The sequence below is a fragment of the Aythya marila genome (assembly GCF_965140915.1).
Source record: "Aythya marila genome assembly, chromosome: 2".
Taxonomy (NCBI): Eukaryota; Metazoa; Chordata; class Aves; order Anseriformes; family Anatidae; genus Aythya; species Aythya marila.
The window spans coordinates 105,981,606-106,002,800 of record NC_139043.1 but is presented as its reverse complement, the minus strand read 5'-3'; the positions used below and the strand labels follow the sequence as shown (position 1 = coordinate 106,002,800).

The 21,195-nt window shown below is 40.4% G+C and overlaps 1 protein-coding gene across 1 annotated transcript in view; it reads right to left on the bottom strand.

The window, feature by feature from the left end:
- DLGAP1 (DLG associated protein 1) overlaps nt 1-21,195 on the bottom strand; it is a gene marked incomplete at its 5' end in the record, with an annotated part of 138,779 nt that overhangs the window by 86,698 nt on the left and 30,886 nt on the right. Inside the window, 2 exons of the mRNA XM_082754037.1 lie at nt 4,855-5,095; nt 7,378-7,555. Coding sequence (XP_082610163.1) covers nt 4,855-5,095; nt 7,378-7,555 — 419 coding nt within the window. The remainder of the gene's footprint in view (nt 1-4,854; nt 5,096-7,377; nt 7,556-21,195) is intronic.

The window sequence follows — 21,195 nt, the reverse complement described above, 5'->3', positions numbered from 1 at the left end:
TTTTTTTTGTGTGTGTGTGTGTGTATGCATGTGTGTGTTTGTGCGAGTATGTGATGTGGAGCTTAAAATTCACAAAGCTAACTTTGGGAATAGACAAGATGAAACTTGCTCTATCTACAGTCAGATGCCTCTGAAATTAGAAACAGTGTTCTCTTCCAGGGTCAGCTCCTCATTAGTAAAGAAAAACATTTTTAAGCACTGGTTTAAGCAATTTGATAGTGGATCCAAAGGCAGACTGCATTTCAGAATTACTCAGGGAAACAGGAAATGAAACGTGTAAATTCTTTGTCAAACAGCTTTCTACACTTTCCAAATCTATTTTAAGTTCAACATCTGCAGGAAGGCCGTAACTATTATTATATTTCTTCAGGCCTTCTGTGGAGATACCTTCATTTTGGTAGAAGTCCAAAAACCAATCCTGGCTTCATTTGGAAATCAAATCTGAAAACCTCATTCCTTATTTCTTTTTCAACAGAACGGTCTTTGGAAGGACAGCTCTGAGGAGTCCTGGAGAGCTTGGACACAGCTGGTATACAGTCAGTTCCAGCCTCCTTCTCCACAGGCTTTGGTTTTATTTTTGAATTCTGCCTGGCATAAGTCTATTTTTAAGGTTGTTTGCATTTTTTTCCCATTGGCTAGGCAGTCAGTCCCTTAGAGATTTTCCACAAAGTACCTGACCCCTCTTGGTCAGATGTTCTGAAGAACGGAAAGAGAACAGCTTGCTCAGCTGAAGCACCATAATTAGCATACACTGTGATAACTCTCAGTCCTTCTCTAACCTGCTGGCTACACAGCACGATTTCCTTGGGATTTTTGTTTGCTTTGCTTTTAATCAGAAGTGCAATATTACTGAGCATCACCAGATGGCATTGCTGCAGATAATTTTGATACTTCTGTTTATCTGGCTGTACGGAAGTTAGATATTGAGAAAACACCTATTGCAATCTAGTGCAGAGTTTTTCCTGATGTTACAGCTTGAGCTCAGCTACACATTTTCCACTTAAACATATCCAGTCTCCGTTATGTATTTGTACCCACATGTGCTAATGCTTGAGCTCTCACAACATAGTAAGGTTTATCTGTGCCGCAAAGGAGTGAGCATGGCTGCACAGGCATGCTGTAGAAACATGACCTACAAAATTCTTCTGCATCGTACAAGTCAAATACAAGCAATGTGGGAGAAAGATGTTCTTTAGACTACTTTAAATTTTCATTGTTTCTTAATTGCCATGCTCTTTGTGCACATTGAAATGATTTAAAGGCTTTTTAAATTCTTAAAAGGCTGCCTATTTAGTGACTGAATCTGCTGGCTGAGGAGTTTCAGTTACAATGGCTTCATCTGCAAATAACCTGGGATCAAATTATATACTAACTCACACCTCATTAAACAACTCTGAAGAGACCAGATGACATGGGTGGCAGCTTTTAGTGCAGGCTATCCTGTACGATGTACAATGCATGCCAGCACTTGAGGGCTGCTGGAGCTCCCAGCCTGCAGAGCCCAGCACTGGGGGCCAGCTCAGTGGTGTGGGGTCAGCTCCCTCCATGGGTCTGATTAATGTGGAGTGAGCAAATATCAAGGCTGTTGGTCTGCTTCAACCTCCCAGCTTTCCAGGCATGATGAAGTTGTGACGTGGCACTCATTTCCCAAACGTTTCTATGTCTGTATAAAGTCATAAGTTCATATTTTCTTTTCTTCATTTGAAAACCCTTCACTTGAATACAAGGATAAAATACCATTTCACTTACAAGACCATCTTACAAGAACAAAGTGCATGACTCCCACATACATGCAGAAACATTCACTTTGGTGAGGGTAGGGTATTTTTTCCCACTTGTAGTCTAGCATTTCATTCTGGTGATGACAAGAGCTTTGTGCCTACAGCCTCATTTTCACACCCGGGCTAGGTTTCAGCCAGATGCAGTCACCCCACTGCGTTGCCTCAGCTGCAGGAAGACCACAGCAGGCTGCAGAGACCACCAGTTGGGCACCCAGCCATCACTGAGCTCTGTCCCACAGCCAGAATATTAGTGCTGGCTTTATCGTTAGGTTGAGCACATCCAAACAGCTACGCTGGTAGACATGTACTACTGCTTTCAGAACTAAACCTCCATGCTATGAGGCAAAAGGAAATTAAAACCTGAGGCAGCAACCATTGTAGTACATGCTAGCAGGCAGAGGTATGGTTTTGTCCATACTGCTTACTTAATATTTTTATTCAGATGCCCTGAAAGGCTGTGGGCCATTGCTCTGGAGGCAAAATTTTTAATCCAGTGGACAGATAGCACCTTTTTGTCTTTTCTATTACCATCAAGTTGGTGTTTTCCTGGGCTGCCAGCAATGAAATTCCCACTGTCATTGTATGATCAGAGCTTTGTAGATTAGTCCCCGAAGAAAGATCTAATGTTGATGAAAGGAACCTTCCTTGGTTGAACAGGCAAAGGTGTTTCTGAAGTGGAAGGACTGCTCTCTCATTTGGGGATGTTAAATCCATAGTTTAGATCATAACTGCCCTTCTGTCTCCCACAAAAGCATTTGAAACATCACTCAGTGGAGATAAGTCTGAGATATCTTTCTTCTTTTTTCATATCTGCCTTACTGCTGTGCCATTTTATAGAGGCTGATATTAAGAGAAACCATCAATGATGTCTTTCCTGTTATTGTTTTCTTTCTATGAGCCAGCCACAGGCAACAACAAGGTAGTCAATACAGACACTTTTGGATGGAATTAATTCAGCTCTAATCCCCATTAAATGGATAGAGGCATGTAAGTCAGGTAATAAAAGAGACAAGTTGTCTGAAATGCTACCACTGCAAGGGATGGGCCCTTGGGAGTCCAAGAATTAAAAAATGAGAAAGATAACTCAGTAAAATTCCCACAGCAGAAAATAGATACCTACAGCAGGCTTCAAATGCTTCTGTGGATGTACAAGGAGAGGGCTGCAAATCACTCCTCTCTCTATTTTAAGGGGCTGACTACACAAGCAGTAACATGAGACAGACCCACTGGACTACATTTTTCCATAACATAACCTTATTCCTATGATTTTTTTTTTTTTTTTTAATATAGCCAGCTGCCCAGAGAAGAGACCAGGACTCTGCTTGTGATTGCACTACGAAAGAAGAGGGTAGACCAAAGACAGTTTACAATAAAGACTTTCCTCTTATGGGTTTTCCAAATACTTTTAGCTGATACATATAGCCCCCTTCTCCGTTTACACACCCTATTTATATCCCCCATACATCCTCAAAGAGAGGCACCGTTTTTCTAAGTGACAGAAACAACCCCTTATGCAAAGATAAAAGTTATTGCCTTCTGGATAAATCGTTAGTTACTTTATTTAGAAAAAGTGCTAACAAAACCACTTTCAAAGAAATGAAAAATCACTCTGATACGTCCACGGTGATCCAACACAAGCAAAGGCACACTGAAAAATCCCTGAAAATGTCCATCCTTCAGCTTTTGCCTCACAGTTATGTTTTGACACAAGCTAAAGCCCTGCAATGAAGGAACACACACCTTACTTAAATCCTGTCTTTGTGGTACGAACCCTTTGTGCACACACATACTACTTTCACAGCAGAGAATTTTGTGAGATGAATACTATTTCTTAATGGTTAGTGATTTTGATGAGAACTCCTCTGCAGCATTTCTTAAAAATGCTTTGATGTTTGTGATGTACTGCCAATGTATTTCCAACAGAGCTTAAACTAGTTACTTTTAGAAAAATCATGAATTAAGCTGAACACTTTTGGTTAAAAGGATTGAAAGTATCCTTTGATGGCATAAACCAATTGACAAGCAGCTTTATAAAAAGACTGGAGTTAGAGATAAGGAACTTACAACGTACAAACAACTGTACCTGGGAGATAATACATAAAAAAGCAAAAGTTTAGAATACAGAAAACAGAAATTAGAAAACCTGGAAAAGAGGTATTAGGCACAGTGAAATACTTGTAATAGTAAATATTAGTCATGAATATGAACAGTACATGAATAGTAAATGAAGCTTGTGTAAAACAGAGGAATGGATGGAGACAAATCAGGAGAAAAATGCCCTTCCTCATCCTCCCACTGTGAAATACACACGCATATGATGGTTCCTGCCTCTTGCTGTCCTTTTGGTTTTTGACTTGCTTTTCCTTCCCCCTAAGCACCAACTTTGGCAGTAGCATCTGGAATTCATCATGGTTATTTCCAAAAGAAAAGCAACCTTAAAAGAAGAGGTTCTAGAAGAGAGAAGGTTCATATTTAGACCGAAACTTCTCCCTCTTGCAAGGCTTGAGTAGTTTGAATTGTAGAAGGAGTAACAACAGGGTGTGAACACGCATGTTTTGACCTGCAGACCTTTTCTTCTTTCCTTCACTCGCATTACAAAAATACAGCCAAAAAAGCTGTACCAGTCTCCTGGAGCCATTAATCAACACACCCAATAACTTCCAACTTTCAGAAAGCACAAAGAAGATCACCTCACAAAGCAAAACTTGGCAGAGGGACCCTCCACTGCTGGTAAGAGTTAGCAAAGCTGCTAACACAGAGCCTTCTCATTCAGCTTTGCTAAATTGTGATTGCTCTTTTAGGGATGAGAGCAGGAGGAGATATGACCTTGGACTTCTCTTCTGTGAGCTCTTAGCCCAGAATAAATTAGCTTGGACACAGGAGGCAACAGAATTGCATCAGCCTGGGTCTGTGCCTAGTTTTAAGCTGATTATTCTGTCCAGCTCCCTGCTGAAACACAGACTCTCTCATGGGCTTTATGTCTGGCAGAGATCTCGTGGATGACCTGATGGAGCCACACAGAAAGGTACCTTCCCTTTCTGCCACCCCTCTGGATGTCCATTTTGTTACTCACCAGTACTGCTCTGGATGGTCCTCACCGTAGTGGTTGTACGCGGGGGAGATGAGGACCGCAGTGAGATGCACTCATCGTCCTGGGAGCAGCCCTTCTCGATGGCTCTCACGTAGCTGTGGCTCCTCATGCGGAAGCAGCCGGGCATTGGCAGATCCAGCGCCTCCACTGCCTGAGACTCGAGCTCACTGAACACCGACTCGCAGACGGACTCAAACTGGCCGTTCACCTCCATCTCGCTCACCTGTGGACAAAGATTGGGCAGATTCAGCATGCCCCCTGCACCACCCCGTCCTGCACGAACACCCTCAAGCAACAGGGGCACGATGGCCAGTTCTATTAGAAGGCCGCTTTGCACATGAAGAACAGATGAATTGCACAAAACACATCCCATTTTCCAAAGCAATAATTATTAAGGAAAAAAAATATACACAAAAAGAGTCTTTAGGAAGAAATTGATTGGTATTTAGGCTCTTGGTTCCAGCCAAGACCAGTGGAAAGCTGTGAGTCCCCACAGTAGCAACTGAGGTTTACCTCACCCTGGGGGGCTGAAGCTCCAGCCATTATGACCATTAATTACACTGAAAAACTGGAATCATGCTTTCTTTGGCGGTAAGAAAATAAAGGTCAGCTTAACCCTGGGACACAATCAATGCAACCCACAGGCAACTGCAGTGATAAATTTGAGGGGCTGGGAAGCCCAAGTGCAGATGTGCCAGCAAAGAGTTGAAAAGGGGGAGGCTGGTAAGGCAAACAGTTTTGCTGCAGGGTGATAATATTTGTATAACTACATCTCCTGGACGACCCCTCTGGCTGAGAGCTGAAAGGTGCAAAGGAAACCTTAGACCCTTTGTGGAGCAGACACTAGGTGGTGACAAAGACTTCCACTCTCGCAGGTTAAGGAACATTTAAAAGCATGTGGCTTTGCTGCAGATCTTGCAAACCTGGAAACCACCTATCACTGCTTATAAAGGAATGGATGTTCATGTTTCTAAATTCAGAGTCGAGCCCTGAGCTTGGTATTAAAGCATCATAATTATCGCTGTAGGAAACATGCACACAGAAACTATTACTTGAGGGTTTTGCTACTTTCTACGCATGTAAAAAGCCATGATACCAGGAGAAGTATTAGATACCAGAAGACACCAGATTATATTAGGCTGATGCAAAAAAAATATTAAATATTCTATTCCAGGATGAATTTTAGTAAGGCAAACATTATGACTTTCATACATAAAATGGAAATAGAAAATCTCTAAAACATTTTTTCATAGGAAAACTGCTAAAAGAGCATGGAAAAGTGCTGGATAGTACATTATATTAACAGTTCTACAGTGGTGGAGAACAGCCATATTCCTGCATAAACATCTATGAAGTAAGACTTTTTTTAGATTGTTATTTTCTTATTTATATTGACAAGCAATACTAACTCTTTGGCAGACAGCTCTAAGTGTTAGACGTCAAGCTAAATAACTAAGCTAACCTAACCTAGTGCTTATGGTTTCCTCTGGGACTTGAATTTCAGTGCTGCTTATCTTAGATATATCCTAATCCTACTTTGAGAGCATCAGGTCATACCCTATGCGAAGTGCCTCACCTATAAAACACACAGCTGAATAACCTGAAGCTACAATGTCCAAACACAGAATACCACAGAAACTCAAACTACGGTTTCATTCTGAATGGCCCATGTATTTGTTACGGTTACAGCTGAAGTCTTAGCATCAATAACGTCACGAGTTTTTTGACATTTCAATGATTTGACATGTCAGTGGTAAGGGGCCAGTATTCAGCACCACAAAACCTGTCTGCTACACTTCTGGACTGGTGTAACATAGTACTTTTAAACAAGGGATTTATCTAAATGATCCATTTAAGCAAACAAGACAGAATCATACCAAGAAGCTAAAAGATTTAGCAGATGACCCACTGGTGCACTGCCCTGTGGAGTGCTAGCACTACAAAGAAGTCCCACAGAACTTCAGGTTAATATTATGGACAGACCTTTGCTCTTTATGTATATTCTGTGATATTTGCACTATACAGGTGAAAAGTTTAGAGGTTATCAGGGTTAAAAATGTATACATTAGGACAGATTTAATCTAATAAAATACTTAAAAAATTGTGAAATACTGCAGGCTTAATTTTCCCTTAGTGGCACAATCAGCTTGCAAATGATTTTTTGAAGGTATTCAAAGAGTTTGATTTCAGGCACTACACACAAGATCCTTAAGAGAGCCCTGTTTAAAGACACTGTTGATGAGCACCTGCTTTTGGAAAAGAAAAATGAAAGGTTAAACTGTTTGTTCAAACAAACTGCATGTTGTCCACTCATCCTTTTGTAAAAGGCAGGCTATGGCATTATCAAATATTATACTCACAAACAGCAATGTATGAAAACATTTTTTTTAAAAGATGTTTTGAAAGCATGTAGCATACAGCAGTCTGATTTTATTTAAAGTGAAATAAAGCTTTTCCATGGCTTGGTGTTTCCTGTCCATGCTGCCCATGCATGCCCCCCCCCACCTGGCTGATGGTGCTCATGGCTCTCATGTAGCTCTCGTTGCGGGAACGGAACTTAGGGGATGTCAGCAGCCCCGCGGGGTCCAAGCTGTCCAAGCTCCTGTTGATCGAGACTTCACTCACTGCCCTCAGGTAACTGTGGCTCCGGATCTGAAGCTTTGGCGAGTGTTCACTGGATATCCTGAAAGATTTTTGGGGAAAAAAAAAAATTATATATATTTATATGTCATCAAGCACAAATGGTCTCACCAGGAGCAGGGATAATAGGTGTTTTTCATGGGGACAGCAAGACTTGAAACAGTCATCACACAATCCTTGTGTATTTATGAAATAAGGATAATGTCAGCTCATTTATTGTGCTGACAAGTTGAGAAAATGTTGGCTGGGTAAGTAGCTTTACATGACTTGATGTCAAATCAGAAGTGTAAAAAACACAACTGTGTTTCTGAAGCGATAGCATTCCACACCTTTCCAATACCAGTGACAGATGGTGATGGACAGGTAGTCAGAAACAAAGAAACCCTGTAAGTAATGGGCACAAACAGTACTCCTGACATACATGTATGTGCTTAGAGTCAACCAGCAAGGGTAACAACATCTAGATACAATTTTCCATAATCCACCTGTGAGATGTTTTCCATAATCTAAGGCATCCTATAAAGATGTGAGTCACCAAAAAAAGTGATCCATGTCATGACTTCTTTACAAGACACTTAGTTTTCAGGATACTTCTTTTAAAATGATTAACGGTCAGATAATGTACTGAAAGGGTGATTCCTTGATATTTTAATTGAAATGTCTTCAATATTCTCCAAGTATTACAAAGCCAACAAATTAATTATTAACAACTTCTTCCATTTTGAAATGTAAATCTCACGTGGACATTTGCTGGTATATGGAAGAAAAATCTGTAACCTAATTACAGGTTTAATCTTGGTCGTTGAACCTTTAGAAATACATACCCAGTTGACCTGAAAGAAGAGGATCCATTTCATGTCTGATTCCTCAAGCATTTGCAGATATTTTGCATTCAACTAGCTAATGATAGCAATTAGTATGAGCAATTTCCCAGTGGCATGCAAAATTCTGGTAATTGTCAATGTATTTTAGGAGGACAATTCCATTGTGTAATTGTACACCTAAGTAGTTCAGAAATTGGGTCTACTGCTGAATGGTACAATACAGGAATAAAATCTAGGCCATCTCTGCAATACACATCTCTAGCTGCTAATTATGTACCTAATAAAAATATGTAAACTTCTACTAATTACTAGGTATTCCTGTCACAAGATTATGATAAATCCTTTGCTTGCCATTTTCACTGGGTGTGCAGTGAAAATCAGCACACAGCAACTCATATTCATATACTTTGACTCCTTAAGCCATTTCACATGTTGAAAGTAGGAAGCTTTTTAGACATCGTAATTACTAATGTTTCAAATGACTCATAAAAAGGAAGAGACAATGAAAAAGTGGCCATCAATAACAGCTAGCTGCAGCATTTTGATAACTAGCACTAAAAAATTCCTGTCCATTATTTGATAAAAAATAAAGAAAAAAGAAAATAAAAATAGAATGAATAATTCATCAGACATAATTTTTCAGATGCATGCAAGCTACTTCACCACCCTGCAGATCTGTAAACTGATCTGCATTGCCTGAAATGCATTTCTTAAAGTAATTCAAAATGTATTTTAGGAGTATGTTTTGAACAGTTTGCTGCCAATATGTGACATGCAAAATTCAAATATGCTTGATTAGCTGCCAGTTAGTCAAACGTGTCACCTGGGGCTGTTGCTGTTCACTGATTAGCTGACCTTGCAAGAACAGACTGCAACACATTGCAAAATTCAGTGCACAGATAGTGCTAGACAGAAATTTGCAAGTGCTGAGGCAGGTGCCCTTTAAAGACTGGAACCACTCTGTCGAGGTGCAGGCACCCTGGGCAGCAAGATTTTGCTGTTGCAGCCAGGGTACAGATGCTCCCAGTGTCATGGAAGGCAACCACAAAAGGTACAGAAATTCATTTTCTGCGTGCATTAGCGTAGTGTAAGAGCACTTTCCCAGCTCTGCAGAAAACAAAGGCATCCATCCATGAGAGTAAATGTTTTTCTGTTGTTTCAGATGTGGGTGGTCAGCACAGCTGCCTTCTTTCTCTCACTGCTCTTGTTCCTGAATATATGACTGGCCAGTTTGGCACATATCTAGAACAATGTTTTACAGGTGGCCACTTATCCTAGCCTGCACGTATCTCCCATCTGTTGTTTAAACCAGGCTAGGATATTGGCAGCTGTTGGAAGAGGTGGCTTTGTGTGTACTGATTGCTACAATCACTGCTTCACTGGATGTAGTGATGGGGAAAAAATAAAAATTTAAAGCACAGACAAAGAAACATCTGAAGGTTCACATTTATGATGATTACTACTACCTTTATAGCTGTGTAATAAATTGTCTCTATCTCCTACAGTACACTTCAATGAACAGCTGGAATGCCACTGGAAATTTTGAAATTATTAAAGTTAAGCACAAACCTGGCTATGTACAACAGGGGAAATTCTGAATGTTTAATTTATTTTTTCAAAGTTACTATTACCTGTAAACAGCAAATGAAAATAACCTTTTCTTCCTCAAGAGTTCAACTCTGTGTCATGTTGCATGTGTATTACCTAAACTTTTGTTTGTGCCATTGTAATTTCCACAATTTAGTACAATAGACAAGGGACTAAGACTTTGGACAGCTCTTAGTGCCAATATAAAATGGTCAATTAGTTCTATTCACTGCATTGGATATATTAATTGGAAGAAGGAGGATGTGAATTATTAAACATCTTCAACGAGCTCCTCAAGTGTGCCACATCATTTCTGTGCTGCATTGCTTGCCTGTGTGACATGGGACAAGTGCTCAAGGGCAGTCCTGAACTCAGAGCCCAAGCCCTTTCCCAGGGTCTTACACACAGCTGTGGGGCCTGAGGGGGCTGACCAGAAGTCATGTTGAGGTGAGTGGAAAAATGAAGTTTTCAGGGTCCTGGTGGAGAAATAAGGGCTTCCCTGGGTAAAGGAAGGCAAGTGTCTCTGACTGACATGGTATTCAAGAAAGCTTGAGGTACCCCACCTGTGAGGGCAACCCTATTGAAAGCCTGTGAGGGGTTCTTACAAGAGGGAAGGTGCTCTTTTAAGCAGAAAATAAGTTTAAATGAAGCATCTAAAACAGAGGATCAAGTAGGTGTGCAAAGGAAAATTTTAAGCTGCCTTTGCATACGTGTCAGATATACTGAGGCTGAGTCTTTCATTTTCATTCAAAAATAGAAATGAAAGGCTTAAAAGGCACACGTGTAATCACCCCTAAGACATCCATGTTGAGAAGTACTTTCAACCCACTGTTACAGATGTGTTTGTATTTACACAGTTTTAATTCAGATGGAGACAAGTTTTGGTCCCTATTGTATTTAACTGACCATTTGTAGAGTGAGGAACTGGTCAACACAGGTAAGGAGAGGAGGTGCTAGAGCTAACTGATTTGTTCTGGTTTGTAAAGGGAGGTGTGGGACAGAGGCAGGAAACATGTCCTACCCTGGTGCCCAACTCAGATGATCACCAGGATGAATGAAAGTGGAAGGAATGCCATAAATTCTCTTTACATACTGCTTTGTCATTTCTGACTTACATATTCTGTCCATAATTTAGTTCATTCACACACATATTAAAGGGTATAAAATATAGTGTTAGGATGTTAAAAATGAAATAGCTTTGAATGTATTTCTGTAAGAGTTTCTTTGCCTTCAAAATAGCTTTGAAATGTCAAAGAAAAGGAAGACAAGAAGGATGTACCTGTTCACAAGAAGAGACAAGCTTAGTTTTAAATATTTCCTTTTCATTTAGGAAAGCACAATGCATGCTGGCATATATGTGCTTTTTATGAAAAACACTTTCATTTACTACATTTTGTGTCTAAATGAAATAAAGGGAGAGACTAGACCAACAATGGCTGCTTACCCCCTTGCTTAGGCCAGACACAACAGAAAGAAGTGTTGTAATGAAAAATATTCCTAAGACTGGGTTGTCTTCCGCAAGTTTAGCATTTGGATTCACAGCACAAAGCACAGGGTTGTGCCAGTTGGATACTGTGCTATGCCAACACAAAATGACAAAGCAGAATAAAGGGAAAGTCCAGAGACATGTCCTGAATACCTCTGGAAGTCAGCAAAGGAGCATGCTAAAAACAGGTTTTGAACAAATAAGAAGTCCCCAGAAACAAATCAAACCCAACAACAAGAAAAAAACCCTAATCCTGCAACCCACCACTATTGCTAAATATCCTTGCTCTCATTTTTCTATCCTGTAATGGACATCTTAGCTCCCAGGGGCTCGTTTACCACAGGCAGAATGCTCCATCTCCACTTGGCTAATGTGTATATTCAACATATATCTCTGTGCTTAATTTTATTTGCATTTTGGTTTTGCTGGAAGGAAGAATAACTGCAGTCTGACATTGAGCAAACACTGAAGGACATCAGGGAAGATCATGTACAGAACAAAGTCATTCAAGTGCATCTGTCTGATTCTAGCCATGACATGGGTCACCAGCCTGGGGTAATTTGATCATGTTGGCACCTATGTTCTGCTGCTTTTTCAGTGTGGTGAACACAAAGCTGTCATGCTACTGACAAAGATAAGGGCTGTACATAACAGTTTTGAGCATTTCTCCCCTCACCAGGGATTTTTCCAGGTTTTGAAGATCTCCAGTTCTGCTTTTGTTTAGAATCAAGTGAACCTCCTCATGGGAATTTCCTACCTTGAAGCTAAACAAATAAATAACTCTCTCCTTAAGTCCTTGGTGTGTTACTACAGAGCCAAGTATGAGAAAGAAAAATCTAAAACTTGGAGACAATCAGAAAAGCTCGTCTGCTGAAGAGCAATTCAATGTTATCAGCACAAAACTGGCATTATAAGAGATGTCATTAATCAGAATTCAAACCATCCTCGCTGTATGGACCAACCAGCACATACCACAAAACCATGCCTGCATTAATAATCTCTCACCTGCTGTGGCACAGGGTGAGAAGAGGCAGAAACTGTGGTGCTGTGTATTTTTCTCTGCTTGATTTTACAGACGCTGGTAGGGCTGAAGAGGAAAGTACTTAAAAAAACAATTAATCCAGAAGTCTACACAGGTTAGTGTCATGCAGCTCTCTAATGTGTCTTTCTCCAGCTGTTGCAGCTTTTTCAGTAAGCACATGGTATCCTGCCAGAGAGCTCCTGTTTGTTTCACTGAGGACAGCAGGAACTGGATGGACATTTTTTTTTTTTTCCCCAGCAACTGCTTCAAAAAAGCACAGTCCCCTTTAAAACTCCCCATGTTGGTCTACTGTCAGCTTTCAGACATGAAAACAGTTATTTGTGATTTTATGAGAGGGAAAAAGGACCTGTCAAAGGACACTGAAGCTCAGGGTTGGGATTTTTTCCTTTTTTTTTTGAAGGTGAGGTAGTTGATATTGCATGACCACATTTACTCCTTTTTAACTACTAAATGTTATCAAACAGAGCTGACTACTGCGTAAAAATTAGCACACACATTAAAGCAAGGCTCCCCCTTCATCTCAAAGATCCTCCTAGGTGAACTGAAGGATCCTTTCACCTGTCACTGACATGCTGAATCATCTCCATGCTTTCTAGACAGAGCGCATAAAGAATAGAGCATAGCACGGAAGTGACACATCGTGCCATATGCAATTGAGTTGGCAAGAGCAGATGGAAGATGATGCAGGCAGACATTATACAATTCTCTTTAATCAGAAATCTGGTTTACATGCTGGTGCTGATTCCCATGTGGGGGTGTGTGTGGGGGGAACAGTTGTGAGCGCTCTTCTCTTCCACCCTGGAGAGTGAAAAGAGATGCTGAAGCATAGAAACTGCTCATCCCAGGTGAACCAGCTCAACCCAGTAACGCTAGGGTAAGCTGTTACTGTATAACAGCACACAATTTTTATATACACTGGAAAAGAAATCCACCCTCTTTGTCACACCTACTCTGGTAAGATAAAACATTTTTGAGGGTGCTTACCTTGAGAAGAGTAGCTTTCCTCTCAGAGGAAAGCTGCAGGCCTTATTATCCCCTGTTACCAATCTAATCATCCCCCATTATCAATCTAAGTATACATACAAGCAGGTTTTGGAGATCCTTGACTGAGGAAAAGATCTCTGAACCTTCACCAAATATGACACAAGGCTCTTCCCTCTTTCAGTGTGAGCATCCTTTGGGCTGGCAGGCATAATCCCAGGAACAAGCACTACTCAGCAGCAGAGATGTGTTTATCTAAGCCGGAAAAGCTCTTGGCATGTATTAGATATTGGGCTAAGAGCATGAGGGTCTGAGTAATTAGCCCTGCCTGGACCTCTTTGGCCCCTGCTACGGTGAAGACAGATCCTTTGCTGCTCTCAGCAGCTGTCTTGTTTGCTGCGGGCTCCTGAGGGATCCTTCATCTGCACCAGGGCCCACTCTTCCAAATCCCCTGCATTAACCCAGCCTCTCTCTCTATTAAACATCTCCAGCACTGATTTAATGAACTCTTCTCTCTCAATTTGCTAACAGAAATGTCAAACCCTCCCTCCTGCAGCAAGCTCTCTGTTATCTCCTCTCAGCTCACCCATGTGACCCCATATAACTTCATGCTGTTGGTAACTTGTGTCACCGCTTCCCTCTGGGGAAACTCAAAAGTTATCCGCAGTCTGCTCAGATGAAACTCATTTCAGTAAGTGAAGAGCTTTGCTCTGCTAGCCAAACACCTGCAGCAAGCCCTACAAGAAGTAGGGAAGGTGGTGCCTCGAGGCCTGCTCAGGCACAGCTTAGGCATCGGACACGAACCACTTCACCACTACATTTCTAATTGCTGCTATTATCACAAGTGACTCAAATGACACTGTCATTTCTCTCCCCCTCTCAGGTGTTCGGTAACGTACTCAAAACATCCTTTGTCACACCTGTAGATCTGCACTTCCAGATGCATTCATGGCAAGGAGAAAAAAATGAGTATCTTAGTTTGGTTTAGGTTGCTCCTAGTCGGAATACTGACAGCCAGGGTGTTTTGTTTGTTTGTTTGTTTTGTTTTGTTTTGTTTTGTTTTTTTGTTTGTTTGTTTGTTTGTTTAACGTCAGGGTGTCTGTGACCAGGATATTGCCTGTTTCAACCGTTGTGCTATTCTAGAAAAATCACTGTCTCCAAAAGCCCAGACCTTACCTGCCAAATTAAATTTTCAGGTCACCCCTGTGCATACATTAAAAGTTTGATTAATTCTGCTGGTGGGAAACCCCAAGAATTATAGCTCTCTGCCAAACCACAATAGGAGAGCTGTTGCTTTTCAGGAATGTCACCCAGGCTTCTGTTGAGCTAGCTGTGTAACCAGCCCTCTCTGCTTATCACCACGGCTTATGCAGAAGCACCAGCTTGCTCCCAGGAGTGGGAGGATCGCATGCATGCTCAGCTCAAAAGCATCTTCTGGGCAGGCTTCCCGTAACTGAGCATTCTGCTGTACTACACCAAGCTGTGGTATCGGTCAGTATTTACCTACAAATTATGTTTTCCAGGTAAATACTAAAATGGTATTCACTGATAAGTGTCAATGTAGTGTTTACTTCAGAGCAATTTTCTTGACAGGCTGCACAAACATTTTCAGTCTCCAGTGTCCTCAGCTCCATGTGAATCTGAAACCAAGTGATGGTCACCTACATGCTGTATGGCCCTGAGCCTGCAGGCCCTACCATGCATCTGACAGGCACCGAGCTCAGAAAGAGATTTCCAAACATCTGGGCTAGATCTGTACAAACATCTCCCAGTGAGATCAGGAACACTTCTTAGTTTTGCAAGTCAACACCATTACTCCAAAACCTATATATGAATAAGCAGCCACCTGTGTTTTTCCTGAAGTGCATTTTACATAGACAGCTTTTCTCAATTCCTATTCAGTCTTCTGCCATTTTAAAAGTTTCAGACATCTACCAAAAAAATAAAAAATAAAATAAAATAAAGCAGGTTCAACACCAGCCATACAGATGTGCAACACAAACCAGAACTATTGGAAAAACTCAGAAAAGCAATCTCAAAGCTATGAGGAGGGTAGGCAAATAACTCTCTAACGAAAAGAGAAAAATACCAAATCTAACTAAGCTAAGGGGTACTACCTCCAAAAGGATGCTTGAGAAAGCAAGATGCAATACAGGGAAAAGCATGCTACATGCTCTCCTGCTGTGGCTACAAGTTATTTCTTGATGACACTTGCAAACTACTAAATTGGACTGTAATATGTGCTGGTGGAGGATTTTGTCGCCTCCTTTCCCTTGATGGTGCTATTTTGGAAGATCATATGTGCTCTCTCACTAAGTGGTTATTTCAGTATCCTCTACTTTAGCTGTTTTTTATTTGAAGAACACTAAGCATTTTAGAGTGTCTAAAAAGAAGACTGCTTTTTATTATTTCCTAAGCATGTACTTTTGACTTACTATGTTTTGTTTCTGTGCAGACACCTGGGAGGTGTTGACTTGAAATGTCAAGTCAACTTGACATTTGACTTGAATGCCAGCCGCTCCTGACAGGAGGGTTTGAGAGGGGGACGAGAAGACAAAGCAGTGACCTCCTGGATAACTTTACCAACAGTTTCTCAAGCTGTGTCTGGATGAACATAGCTCAGAGCTCAGGTGTGACCTGCAGCTGTCTTTTGCTATTAAAATAGTATTTCAGGGCAAACTGTTCAAATGGGAGTTATCACTGAATAACAAAAAAACACTGCCACCTCTCCTGTCATACCAGAGAAGCTGGAAATAATAACTTTTATTCTATACTTTTATGTAAAGTAATGTCTAGAGTATAAGTAAATTAAAAAAAGATGGTGTGAACTAGGGTTTCTAACAAATTCTCTGCTGATTGTCTGGGCTGCAGTCTTTCCTACTCTAGGAGATTTTCCCTTTTAACTCTGATCATGCACAGCCAAAGCAATACCACAGGAGAAGGGAGACTTTGCTTGCATGTAACTTTACCAGAGCTATTCCTCAGAAAAAAAAAAAAAAAAAAGGAGCTGCTACCATTTTCCCTTCAGCTGCTTTCACTTCAAAAGAAATCCCTTGAAAGCAACTCCGATAGTTCAAAAAAATCCAGCTGTCCATGTATATTTTATAATTCTCTCTTTTCATTCCAAAGTCATTACAGTTTTGTTTTGTTTTGTAGAGGTTACAAACAGACCATACTGCTGCACTGAGAAACAACGTGAAGTGGTAAAACATTATTTCAGGTATGTGCATCATTGCCTATGCAGTTTGGTTTGTCAGTGTTTTTACAGACAGGATCAAAAAACTGAATACCTTCAGCTGGAAGCCTGCAGTTGATTTATATTGTGAAAACTTTTCTGATTACTAGAATGCTCGAAAAAATTAAAATGTTGTTTAAGACACATTTCAATTTTCTTTTCCTTCCTTCCTTCCTTCCTTCCTTCCTTCCTTCCTTCCTTCCTTCCTTCCTTCCTTCCTTCCTTCCTTCCTTCCTTCCTTCCTTCCTTCCTTCCTTCCTTCCTTCTTTTTTTTTTAATATATTAAAAAAAAATAAAAACCAGATGACTTATAGGTTATCCTTTGGCCACACTTTTACACAATGCATCCTGATGAAACAGAATTTATGATATTTTGGAGTACAAGAGAACAAAGGAAAAAAATATCTTGAGAAGCTTGCATAATAATGACAAATCCAGCTGGGAACAGAAAGGGATTTTTTTTTCTGCAATTTATTTAAAACAGTTATCTTTTAAATACATGAAAAATAAATACCCTGAAACATTTATTTGGGTCTGAAACTAAAGGAACGGAGAACCATTTATCATGCTGTTAGCGTCAAGGGCAATGATTCAGATGGAGACAGTGAGAAAGTAAAAAAAGTTTCTGAAACATGGATCCTTTTCAGGGCTGAGGATCTTCAGAGGGATTGTGTACCTCATTAGCAAGGAAGAAAACCTTTAAAACCTGAAAAAGTCAGCTGGCATCTTGACCTGTAATAGCAGGAGTTCTTAAGTACTTCCAAATACTTATTTGAATTTAATTATCTTAGAATTAAAATGTGTGCTTTACTGAATTGGAATACTGCTCTTTTCCAATGAAAAATTAAATAAAATCCACTGAAGTCAGATGAAAATGAAAAAAAAAAGTGCCCAAACATCTTTGTTTGCATAGGGAAAGGAATAAAACTAGTTCTTCACGGAGGACTGATTAATAGAGTGCGCTAATCCTGTATAAATCAGAAGCCAGACAATCACTTGTGAATGAGGTAGGAAAAAAAAATCTTCATTGGATAATATAATTATCCTGGGGGTGTTCAAGGAAAGGGGGGATCTGTCGCTTAGGGACCTGGTTTAGTGGGTGACATTGATAGTAGGGTGATGGTTGGACCAGATGATCTTGAAGGTCTCTTCCAACCATAATGATTCTATGATAGGTTACATGGTGAAGCTGAAGACGGCCCTCTGCTACTCAGATGAAAATACCTGGCTATCTATTTTTTTTTAAACACTGTAACAGGAAAACAACAACAAAACAAACAATCAAAAAATCCTAAACTCTAAAATTTCCAAGATAAGTAACTTCTACTTGGCATTTAAAACCATGGGCAATGGCCTGTGACTCAGGGTTTTGGATTTCATTTTTGACAGAATATTGCTGTGACCTGGAAGAGAAGTCGTATAAACTCTTGGGCTCAGCAAACAGGTATGTTAATAGTTCCCTACAGCACCTCTCATGTGATTTTCTGATGCTGAATTAAAGTTAGCAAATGTGACTGAGGTTCCTGGTTGGAAAAGAATAGCAGCATCATATTTTTACTGGAGGCAAAAGTGAGAGAATGAAAGAAATAATAAAGTTCAGCTCCAGAAACACATATTCTGTGCAAAGCAAAGAAGCTGGTCAATAAAGAGGAAAGAATGTTTGGTGTGATGGTCAAAAGGTGCTTTAGAAGAAATGCATTTTTAGATTAAAACCATTATTGACTATGTATGGTGATTTACACTCTCATCTGAAGTCAATGCTTTTGCTGAGGGAACATAGCACTCTGAAAATATCTCCAGCCTACTAAAAACTGCAGCAAGCTACAGAAAGGTTTAATGTTTAAAATGCCCATTTTAAGCAAAGCATGATGGAACCTACATTACTTTCTTGAGCCTCACAGCTCTTATGAGGGGGGCTGCAATTTTGCCCTGAAGTTACTTAACTTAATTGAACCGGATGAATAAGTGCTGTCTTTCTCAGATGACCTCTTCCTTAAATGTTTGTTTTATACGCAGCAAAACTATTTTTACAGCTCAGATTTTTGTCACCTGGATTAGGAAAACAACAGCTTTTTGTTAATATACATGTATTAAACCATTTCTTGTTGTCAGAAAAGACAGGGCAGAGATGTGTCTGTGTGTTTGGGCACCAGCATGTTTTTGTGTGCAGGTGGCACTCACAAGGCCACCTTTGAGGGTCTGCTCAGTGTTCCAAGACTTTGGCTTCACCTGTGATGTGCCAGGTAAGGGCCAATTTGTCAACCTGCCAAATTTTGTCCCTCTGACTAAGTAGGTAGGGCTCTCCAGCCTTGCCACACCTTCCAGTTTTCCTGAACAATTCATGAGGGGATGTGTTTGATCTTAATGATGTGTATATGTCCAAGCTGTCCACTGGTATAACTGGTATACAGACATACATGGACGCATCCTGGTAGATGGACAAAAGACTCATACCCAAACTGTCCCCAGTATTGAACCATGACTGGACAAATTAAGCTGCTTCAAATACATCAGTTTTTCAGTTTAACATATCAGAGATCTGCCGCATTAAATTGCTTGGATTTGGTGCAATGTACTGTGTGGAACTACAGAAACGCATCAGAAGTGGGGTCACCTTCTTTACATGACTGCTAATGGAAATCATGTAATATGATTAACAGAAGGGACTGGCAAAGCTTGAGGTGGCCTTGAAAGGCTGGTCACATCACATGGTCATGGCTGCATACACAAGGGAATGAAGGATTACCAAGCAAGCAGTGAGCTGGAGGATGTGAGCCTGAAAACCGTAAGTTCCCAGTAGTTAAACTAATGGAATCATTCAATGAGATGTTAATAAAGAGCTCCAGTTATTCTCACTGGAGCCAGCCAGCCACTAGAGGGAGGAATAATCTAGTGCCAATAATTGCAATTTATTACGCTTTTGCAATGTATAATGTTTTTTTTCCTTAAAGCTTGTCTCATGAGGTTTGAAAAATCTCTTCAGTGAAAGGAAAAACCTCTCTATTTTTCACAGTTGGTGAAGAAAGTATACAAAGTTCAAGGGCTCAAGAAACAGAAAGGATATATAAAATGCTATGCATCTATTATGCATCTTGGAATATATTCTTATTTTATAGCCCAGATGAATTTTGGACCTGATTTTCAGTTAATTAGGATTCAAAGAGCAATTTGCTTTCACAGCATTCATTATACCATTACAAAAGCTGTAGGATTTAAAACTTTTTAATGTGCTTTACATGAAGGAAAGTACTTTTCCTTAGTGGCTGGAAAGGACAGGTCAGCACTGCAGTTGAAAAAGGAATTGTCCTTCTCTAGAACAACTGGCAACCTGCTAAAAAATTACTTCCACATTCTTTAAGAGTGAAGCTCTTTGAAAGAAGAAAACAAAGAAAAGCCCAACTCAGTAATACACTTGCAATAGCTGTATTATACCAATTTTGTTTGTTTCACTACAGATAACTATGATAAATACTTGTTTATAGCAGCAAGGAAGCAATTTAGATGTGTGAAGGCAGGTTTTTGCATGTACAGCTATTCACTATTCACTGATGAGAGCTATTCAGTAACAGGAAGATGCTAAATAAAATGAATAGTCTGGAGAGAGGCAAAGAATTAATTAGATAGGCAATTGTTACAGATTAGGTGGATCAAATCTTAAGTTTTCCTGAAGGTCTATTAAGGGGAAAGTCTGAGTTGCATTTATTTCTCAACTTAGACAAATTCTGCCTACATTAACAAGCCCAGTCCTACCTGCCTAAATAGCCAAGAAAGTAGTAGGAGGAAATGGATCAACTACTCATCAGGAGAAAATGGATACTCCTCATGAAAAGATTGTGGCAAGCTCAGGGGTAATCTTCTCTTTTGTGAGTTCTAAGGTCTGACTAAGGTCTCTCACCGAGGTCTTGGGCCAAGAAGGAACCTGCTCCTCTGCAGGCTCTGGCAGGTTTTTCTTGGCCTGACAGCACCGTGTTCTTGGTGGGTTGGGTTGCTATCAGTACAGGGCTGTCAGTGCTGCTGTCTCTCCTCTCCAAAGAGGAGAAATAAGGAGACCATAACAGAGATGAGTGTTCTTTGCAGCCTTCCAAACGGCTTTTCATCAGCAAATTCACAGATTTTCCAGGAATAGGTTTGCACAAAACATACAGTGGGAACCCCCTCCACACAGCCAGACTGCGATTGTCAGCCTGTGTGGTGTGCTTGCTTCTCTGCACAGCCTATTCCATGTCAGCTTAGTCTCTGAGATATATTAAAACATCTTTTCCTAGCTCTGACGGCCTTCCCTATGGGAAAAAAAAAATAAAAGCATTTTAAGATTTCCTTCTGCTATGGTGTGAAGGGTAACGAATACAAAGAAAATTTATAGAGATGTGAGTAGGAAGCAGTATGTCAGTGTGCATGGGCAGGGCATAGAGTGTCGAGGAGAGGCAGGATTAGCTGGAGGGAAGCACGTCTATCTATCATTTACCCCCTGTGAAGGCATCTGAACCACCTCTGGGACGTATGTTAGTGATGGGTGTGGGCTGCACAG